At 53.8% G+C, this 9,618-nt stretch overlaps 1 protein-coding gene across 4 annotated transcripts in view; it reads right to left on the reverse strand.

Annotated features, from left to right (window-relative positions):
* Positions 1 to 6,367, reverse strand: part of LOC122374959 (eukaryotic elongation factor 2 kinase-like) — a 35,526-nt gene extending 29,159 nt beyond the window's left edge. For 3 of the 4 annotated variants that reach the window (XM_043354060.1, XM_043354061.1, XM_043354059.1), the window contains exons 1-3: positions 6,035 to 6,364; positions 5,099 to 5,263; positions 4,571 to 4,688 (exon numbers count right to left, since the gene is read on the reverse strand). In XM_043354060.1, the coding sequence (XP_043209995.1) occupies positions 4,571 to 4,688; positions 5,099 to 5,238 (258 nt within the window). In that variant the 5' untranslated portion in view covers positions 5,239 to 5,263; positions 6,035 to 6,364. Of the gene's footprint in view, positions 1 to 4,570; positions 4,689 to 5,098; positions 5,264 to 6,034 lie in introns of all 4 variants that reach the window. The other variant, XM_043354062.1, reaches the window with a different exon arrangement.
* Between the last annotated feature and the right edge of the window lie 3,251 nt (positions 6,368 to 9,618).

Below are 9,618 nucleotides of genomic sequence, written 5' to 3' on the forward strand. Positions count from 1 at the left end.
CTCCGACTCCGACTCCCACTCCGGGCAGAATTGTCGACTCCGACCGACTCCAACTCCAGACTCCGACTCCGCAGACCTAGCAGGGCTGCGGAGTCGACAGATTTTCGGTGACTCCGACTCCGACTCCGGCTCGGGTTTCTAAAATCGACTCCGACTCCGACTCCGACTCCGGTCACAACTGTCGACTCCGACCGACTCCGACTCCGACTCCGACTCCGACTCCGCAGCCCTGCCAGGGAGTGCCAGTCACCGTCCTCCCTCTCTCCGCCGGTCAGCCCTCTCTCCACCGTCCTCCCTCCCTCCGCCGGCCAGCTCTCTCTCTCTCCACTCCAGCCAGCCTGACCTGCCTGCTCGCCAGACAGCCTGCCTGCGGCGGGCGGGCGGCGGGCGGGCAGCGGGCGGCCTTCCACCGAGCGTTCACCTGAGCCCAGTCGTCCCTCCCTGCAGAGTGCAGACTCCACGTCCGCCGGCTCCGAACCGTCCAACGGCCTGTAGTGGCACCAGGCGACTCGGCAGGGGAGCGGGGTAAAGAGGAACTCCCGGCATGGAACTCCCGGCCCACAGTGGGGTGGGAGAGGACTGGGCAGTGTGTGGAACTCCCGGCCCGCAGTGGGGTGGGATAGGAGAGGACTGGGCAGTGTGTGGCACTCCCGGCCCACAGTCGGATAAGAGAGGACTGGGCAGTGTGTGGAACTCCCGGCCCACAGTGGGGTGGGAGAGGACTGAGCAGTGTGTGGAACTCCCGGCCCGCAGTGGGGTGGGATAGGAGAGGACTGGGCAGTGTGTGGCACTCCCGGCCCACAGTCGGATAAGAGAGGACTGGGCAGTGTGTGGAACTCCCGGCCCGCAGTGGGGTGGGATAGGAGAGGACTGTGCAGTGTGTGGCACTCCCGGCCCACAGTGGGGTAGGAGAGGACTGAGCAGTGTGTGGAACTCCCGGCCCGCAGTGGGGTGGGGTAGGAGAGGACTGGGCTGGGCAGTGTGTGGCACTCCCGGCCCACAGTAGGGTGGGAGAGGACTGAGCAGTGTGTGGAACTCCCGGCCCGCAGTGGGGTGGGATAGGAGAGGACTGGGCTGGGCAGTGTGTGGCACTCCCGGCCCACAGTAGGGTGGGAGAGGACTGAGCAGTGTGTGGAACTCCCGGCCCGCAGTGGGGTGGGATAGGAGAGGACTGAGCAGTGTGTGGAACTCCCGGCCCACAGTGGGATAGGTGAGGACTGGGCAGTGTGTGGAACTCCCGGCCCACAGTGGGGTGGGAGAGGAGAGGACTGAGCAGTGTGTGGCACTCCCGGCCCACAGTGGGGTGGGAGAGGACTGAGCAATGTGAGAGTCGATACGGTGGCCGGTCGACATACGTCACCCATTCACTGAGGTAGATTTCCAGTGCCTAACACATACCTACTGAGGAGCGGAAATGACAGAAAACTGGTCACAAAAACACGCTGGAGCATGTGTAAGAGAATTTCAGGGCAAAGCTGGGTAAGAAACCGATCTGAACTGACTGTGAGATGGAGGCGGAGCAGGGACAAAGTCACAGCATTTGGGCTGATTGGGAGGAGAGCTGTTCGGAAAGTCTATTCGGGAGGTCGAGGACGAAAGGACAGGTCATCGGTAGGTATATGTAGAACAGGCCTAATCGCTCATGTTAGGCAGCCTGTCGAAGAACACACAGTCATCCCGGTCAGCTAGTTAAACGGCTCGGGCGCACTAACTGCAGATCTATGTAGTCCAAGGCTTTAGCGGAACGCCCCGGACTGAGCGGAGCCCAGTGGAAACGCTTCCGAGCCGGCCGAGTGGGAACGCTCCCGAGCCGGCCGAGTGGGAAGTGGGAACGCTCCCGAGCCGGCCGAGTGGAAAGGCTCCCGAGCCGGCTGAATCCTCAGACGGCGGGCCGGTCCGCGCGGCGGCGCCGGCGCGGTGGAAGGGTGCCGGTGGAAAGTTACCGGGAACCCGGTAACGGCGGCGGGCGGCGCTGATAATGAGTGTAATGGACAGGTCACAATGAGTATCCCGGGCAGCAATATGCAGTGGCGCGGCAAACCACGTCCTCCTGGCACCGCGCGCCGAATCATCCGCCGGTCAGTGAACTCTGACACAGTCGCATCAGACGGCGGTGGGAGACAGCTTTGATAACCGCAGGTTAAATTTAGTTCAGTCAGATAAGATCAGGTCAGATACTAGGACAGACCTCCCCAGCTGTGCAATCGCCACTCTCGGCACCGTCGCCACTCACTTCCGAGCATCAAACGCAGTAGCCTCGTTTGCAATCACGCGGCGCGACGGTGCGCGGACGGCCCTGTCCCAAATAACGCACCCTCCACCGGAGCCGGGGGGGGGGGGGGGGTCGCACACTCATGGCCGCGGCGCAGAATGCGGCGCTGCGTGACGTCACTGGCTGCGGCGCCGCGTGACGTCACTGTCTGCAATGGCCGGCCCGTCCGCTATCACCGACCGGGACTGGCGGCGCCACAACACAGGGGCAGAGCGTACGGTAACATAGACTGCGTCTATTTGTCATAGACGTGCGTGTCCATTAGACCGGGGCTGAGCCGTCACACACGCGCAGGGGCAGAGGGTACGGTACAGGTCACCCGTAACAGGCATGAACAGGTGGGTGGAGAGACGGCACAGAGAAAGTCAGCGGGCAGAAGCCGAATTGTAGTAACGGGCACAGCGGATCAACATGGGAGGGAGAGGGACGGGAAGAACAGAGGACGGATCAATGGGAGATGAAGGGAAAACGACAGGGGGACAGCAAAGGAACGGGGCAGAGGGGGACAAGGGACAAGGCGGGGACTGTGCGGAACAGAGGGCTGTGAAGTGGAGATCAAAGGTCGCAAGATGGGAGACAAGCTTGTAACCAGACAGGATGGAAAGGCGGCCTTAGAAGGCCTGCAGGGCCTGAAAAGTTAATCGGGAGACGTCTCAGTGTCAACTAAGTTAGCAGCTAGCTGGACATAGCTGGACAAATCAATCACCCCAAATCACGCTGATCGAGCGGATACACCACTGGTGGCGGCTGTCTGACGAAATCAGCCATTCCGACTGACCGACCGCCCGACCGACAGCCGGGCCGGGGGTCCGAGCGGACCACATTCGGCCTCCATAAATCGCTGTCACGTCCGGCGCTGAGCATCGGCAGCCGACGCGTTCGACGACCGTCGGCCGTCGGAACAGCTGCGGACCCATTCGCATGTCCCAGACCGCGTGCGACGACCCGCCCTGACGAAACCATCACGCCACTCCGCCAACTACGCACATCGCTCCCCCTCCCCCTCCCGCCGCGTCAGCTGATGGGCCAAGGACCGGCTGGCCGGCCGGCGTTTCACCGCCCACCACCAGGGGGCGGGGCGGGGTGAGGGAGGTTCGACAGGCTGGGAAATTCGGCAACGGCGCAATTACCACGCGAACCGGCCGGGCACGGTCTACACTCTAGAACAATCACAACAAAGCGCCGAAACAGCGCCCAAGAGCCGCGCACCACAACAGGCGGCGGCACGGGGTCTGAGCGACGGTCGAACCCAACGCCCCCGGCCCGGCGACGCCCAGCCCGGCGTTAGTGCGCAGTCCGGGCCGACCGTTACCAGCCGGCTAGCACCGGGGGTTCCGGAGGAAAGGGTGACAGAGTATAACACCGTCTGGTGCATTTAGTGATACTAAGCCGGCACTCAGTTTGGGCAGGCTTGGATCACACAAGGCGTGTCAGACTCATTGCTGACCCCGAACGCACAATGTTTGACCTTAAGCAGTCACGCAGTCGTCCTAATATATCGACACCTTTTTTTAAACCCCACATCTGTTCTCCGGTGAATTTCCGGGAAGCACGAAAGATCTCTTTTTAGAAGTGTCCAATCGTCCGATCCTGATCAAATTTGTGTGTTCGTAAGCTTGCTCTGGCATTGCTTGATCTGCCAAGACAGACAAACTTGAGAAAAATCGAGTGACTGTACCTTTTTTGAAGGTTTCTAAACAACTTGTCTGAACTTCACGGGAGAACAAATGTGGGGTTAAAAAAAGGTGTCGATATAACGTTATGAAAATACCTCAAGCACACCCAGCGACAGCAAGAATAGGCGACCTGGGCACAGACGGTCGTCAATGCGAGTGGCGACCTCCGGAGCACGGACGGCCTACACTGCGAGAGCTGCCAAATCCGGGACTGAAGCTACCACTGGGGAGAACCTTCACTTCACCTATTCCGTCCTCCATGGGGCGCCGCACCGTCTCAATTGAGACGGTGCAGCGCCCACTTTTCGGCCACTTTAAAGTGGCCGAAAAGACCGGTCCCCAATGGGAGGAAAACAAAGACGGAGAAATCATGGTGTCGTCTTAAACTTATCTCGGATAAATTTGTGACCAAATGTGCTAAAAACAACACACTAGAAAACATTAATACCCATGAACAGAGCAGCACCTCAAATAGGGTTGCAAACTTCATTCACCTGAAACATTCCTTCTGACCAGCCCACTGCACAGAGATGCCTTATTGGAGCTGTCGTGTGTCCGAAGACCCCGGCTGTATCGCGGCTCAAAGCGCTGTTCCCACCGCACCGCCGGCGGGGGGACTCACCTTGGAGATGGCGCGGTTCCAGAGCTGCCGGGTCGACGGCGTCTTTATCACGATGGGCACCGGCCGCTTGCGCTTCCCCGTGGCGAAGTGGTCGCGCTGCTTCCACTCGATGATTTCACTGGGGGAGACAGGGGGACACGTGAGGGCAGACGCGAGACATAAGGGCGACAATGGCACTGAACGGCAGGGCGGCACAGAGACAGACACTAGCCTGCAGGGCAGGAAACTGGCAGGAAACAGCGGGGATAGGCATATTGTGCAAGGTCAACATGGAATCAACAGTGGTTTGAGCACATACCTACTGCCTGTAAATAATCATTTACCCTTTTACTGCCTAGCAATTGATCACCCTGCCCAGCAATAACACTTGAAGAGTGATATTCATTGGGAAAGCATCACAGCAGTCATAGTAGGTAAAAACTCAACAGATGAACAGAGCATCCCAAGTCAAAAGATAACTGACACAGCTGCCTTCCATTTCCCTGGGGTCTGTAAGGGCCAGATCCCAGTGATTTCATCCCGACATACCTTTCATCGATCTGCGGTCTATGTGGGTCAGCCTTGATGTCATCCAGTGTGATGGGGCACAGGTCGATCTGGTCCAGCTCCTGGCTGAGCTCCAAGTGACCGGTCGGACCATCGCAGGATGCGTCCTGGGACTCGGGCATGGCGGCACAGTATGCGCCTGCAGGGCTGGAAAGAACAGAGGGCTGTTCGGGTCCCTGCAGCATAGATCTGTGCTGCGTGCGTCATACTTGGGTGACGTCAACCGCCTGGCTCCGCCCACTCTCCGCCGGCACGCCGCGGCCGAGCGTCGCTGCAGCCTATTTCAAACGCGGCGAACCGTTGCGCGGGTGGACTGGTGATTTTCGCTCGAATAACAGTTAAATTGCGTTCAAATGTGGTTAATAGCAATGTGCCACCGAAAAGAGTGATAATGATACCCAAAAACCAGCATACAAACCGCTTGCAATAAGAAATATTGGATGGCAAACTTTAATCCGCGCCACTTTCGCCTCCTGCAGCACCGAATTTCGTGCTGCAGGAAAACGAAGCATGCTTCAGTAGGTGACGTCACACAGGCGGTGACGCAGTGGTGTGGGCGGGACTAACGGGCGACGCAGTCCTCACTGCGCATGCGTGCTGCAGCATATTTCATTTTGGCTGCGCAGCCGAACAGCCCTCAGGAGATGCAGTGATGGCAGTGCAAATCTGTCAATACTTGGGTCAACATTTATCATTTCCATTTGAATGTACCCAATTGCACATCCTTGGCATTCAGGTAGGTAAAATGGAGTAGACCATGCAACCAATTAAAAATTAGTGCATATCAACACTGATTATTTCTAAATTACCATTTATATGGCAGCCACCATTGAAATGGGTGCCAGTGCAGTCACACCAGAGATACACAAAAACATCAATAACACAGACAGGTAGCCAAGTCATCAAGCAATAACTCACCTTACAACAACAGCTTCCTCTCCACTTGATCAGAATGGTATCAATTTTGACTGGTATTGAAACCAGCCGAAAATAAACCCTCCTATGGGGTCGCACCAAACGGGGACTGTACAGAGGCGATACGATCTGGAGGCAAAATGCAAGTACCAGAAACACGGGGACGCAAAAGAATACCAAGCCCCGCAGATGGGCCTAAGGGCTTCAAAATGTTAAATCTTCTTTGGCAGGGCAACAAGTCCCAAGCCAAATACCTCTGTCGTACTTCGTGTATGAGATCCTCAAATCCGCTTCCGCCCACCTCGACCCACGCCCGCTCTCTGATCTCGACGCGTCGCGACGGTTCCGGCGCAGCCCGTACGGCATGGAGCGTAAGTATTATTGCGATCAATAGGTCCGGCGATTGCTGCTTTGTAAGAGTTTCATTCAATATTCTTGTCAGTTTACAGTAAAAAGTTACTTTTAAACAATAATTATAGATTAAGAAGTCTTTTTATGGGTTATTTGTAATCAATATTTACAAAATGTACTGTTCAATTATCACAAATATTTCAGCTCTACCACTGTTTTGGAACCAATCGGGGTACCGCCCCTTCAAGGTCAGTCAGTATGTAAACATCACAATGGGTGCTGCCATCTATGAACAATGAAATGTACTGTTATATTTCAGACCTAGGGCTTGAGGCGCTCTGGCTTGTGCAGATGGCCTAAGTCGCGAGATATGCGGTACAGCCTACTTTACGGCGCCTTAGCTAGAGCCATCTATGGGCGGACATAAAAAATACACATACTTCACTCCCTAAGTTCGACGGCGCGCTCCGACACGAAGGTCAGTTGACATGGGTTGACTGACCAGAACATCGCATGATTGGTGACGCCGTTGACTCTTGGTGTGTTAGGGGGGGGGGGGGACCGAAAGGGTGCGTTTTTCGCGCTTCCCTCACCTCGGTTTTTGGGCCCGTACCGACTATTGACTTTTGAGCTAGTCTCAGAAAAGGTTGTCTGTTCAATGTCCGTCCGGCGTCCAATGTCCAAAACCCTGGCTCCTGAAACCGAAAGGGTGCGTTTTTCGCGCTTCCCTCACCGTACGGTCGTGCCGACTACTATTTGACTTTTGAGCTAGTCTCAGAAAAGGGTTGTGTGTTCAATGTCCGTCCAATGTCCAAAACCCTGACTCCTTTTAGTACGAAATCTGTCCCGTGCGTTGTTTTCTCCAAAAATGATCCGAAAGCTGGGTATGTAAAATAGTGGTGCCAACTGCTAGTTTCAGAAGCTTGAAAAAACTTTAGTTTGTTCTAAATGTTTTTTATTAGTCCAAAAATACCGGCTATTAACGTAGCTAAGTTGAATATCAACACATTTATAAACCGGCAGCTGCTGAGGTATTTCGCCACACACCACTTTCTGAAGAGGGCGTTAACTTTCATCCGGGTGGGGCAGGGGCGTTTTTGGCCACATCTCTCTGCTAGTTTTTTTGCGAGCCAAGGGCGGCGCCACCGTGGGGGCAGTGGGGGCAGACTGCCCCCACTGGCAGGAGGCCGTGGGGGCAAGACTATGTTTTTGCCCCCACAAAATTTGGCTGATGTTGAAATGGGAACAGAAGACCGGTGCAACATTCATGATAGGCGGTTATACCTAATAGTACGCCTGTTTTTGACGATCCCCGTATCAAGTGCATCAGCAGAACGTTCGTTCTCAGACCATCTGTCCAGAGGTCGAAAAACTGCCCATCCCTCCAACCGGTGTTGGAGCAAATAATTGACTGAATATCAATGCAAACGGAAAATAATCGATCACCAATGATCAATATTTTACCTGCATGGCCATTCCTTGCATCCATGTGCAATTTCAAGCTTCAGCCAATGATCCACTGTGGGTACCTTCTAACCTACCCACGGCCTGGCGGACTTGCTCCCAGTTGCTTCCATCTTCCTGAAGCAAGTCGGTGTCAAAAAGGCTGCTTTTCCCGTTATCACGAACGGAATTTCGCCCTTACAGCAGTTGTAGAAGGTGGCAGTTTTTTAGAGCGTGCAGTCCGTGGAATAGATGTCGCTGCGGTCCGGCCGCGATATCCAGCGACATCTACGCGCCGAACAGTAAGAACTTAGAAGCACGGGCACGGCATAAACTCTTGCACGCCTTTGCTTTAGCGCATTGAAGCTGTCTGACGCTAACTGTATTGGTGCTCAGTGTGCATAGAAACGCGAGAGGGATTCAAGTTCTTGACCCGTGCTTTAGGCTGTGCAACAAATCATTTTTCTTGTGAAGCAAATTTTAAGGTCGGTTGGAGAAAGTCTAACAGTTTTTTCGACCTCTGCATCTGTCGCATATCTCCTACCCCACTCATTCTCCTACTCATTTTCATTCACCAGAAGGCTGCCATCGAGCTTGACCTCGAGGAGGTTGAGAGGCAGCTTGTCAAAATCGGCCAGAGAAGAGTTCACCCTCTTTTGGGAACCCTCAGACTGAGACTGAGCTCAGGGAGGTATGACAAAATGTGATAGGTAGGTAATAGGTATGTATATCTGGGTTATCTGGAAATGTATGTGGATCGCCCTAATAGAGCTTATTCTGGTATCAATCGTGTGTGAGAGAATCGCATATATTCGCACTACGGTAAAAAAGAGAACTAGGTACTGATAACTGTTTTGAGGAATACACCATTTTACATCTCAACATAACGTTTTCACAGGTTTCTGTCTCGCAATTTAGTTTTATAGTTTTATTTGCTTGCGACCTTAACCTGCCCGGGCCCGGGGTATTCCCAACCACCGCAGCCCGGGGTACCCCCCACACCTGTCTAACTCCGTACTTAAATAAGGAAATAAGGCAGCTACGGAAACAAAAATGGTACCAAACGAAAGGTATCTACGATAAGATTTTATAACACCCTAAGTTTTTGACCTCAGGTCAATTTTCAAGGTCAAAAGCCAAGGTCCAAGGCAAAAACCGGCACTTTTGTAGTGGTCTCAAAGTACGTGTTCCAGAGGACGACATGGTGCATAAAACCGGCTAAAATGGATGTTAAACAAAAGAAGAGAGTCTGGGGATTCCGATGACGTGCAGTGCATAACATTCAAATTCAAGGTCACGGTCGTGATCAAAATTGACCACAAACTTTGCACTTTTTCTTATACCTTGTATACTAAATTCAGAGATGTTTTGAAATGTTTTGAAGCTTAGCGGGCCCCTATTTGTGCTTTAGCTTACGATACAAGGCTGCTACAAGGTCAAAGTCACAAGAGAGTATCCTTGCTAGAGGCTATTTCACTTATTTAAGTCAGGCATAATAATTAAGACATGTTTTGCCATCCTGAGGCTCTAAATTAATGCTTATGGATGCCAGAATCGTGATCCGCGGCTACGAAATCATCACTAGCAACCTTTCATGTGTCAAAGTCAACCATACGTCATTCGAGGTCACATGAGGTCAACATAAAACTTGACCTTTTCCAAACAATATATATGTCATTCGACGCGTCTCGACGAGACGAATGCGAAGGTACCTACCGCTGCCGCAGCTCTAGGACTGTTTTTGTTGACGTTACTTGCGAAAAAAAAAACTAAAGCCTTAGCTCGGGGTCGTT

Source organism: Amphibalanus amphitrite, unplaced genomic scaffold (assembly GCF_019059575.1).
Source record: "Amphibalanus amphitrite isolate SeventyFive unplaced genomic scaffold, NRLGWU_Aamphi_draft 001747F_arrow, whole genome shotgun sequence".
Taxonomy (NCBI): Eukaryota; Metazoa; Arthropoda; class Thecostraca; order Balanomorpha; family Balanidae; genus Amphibalanus; species Amphibalanus amphitrite.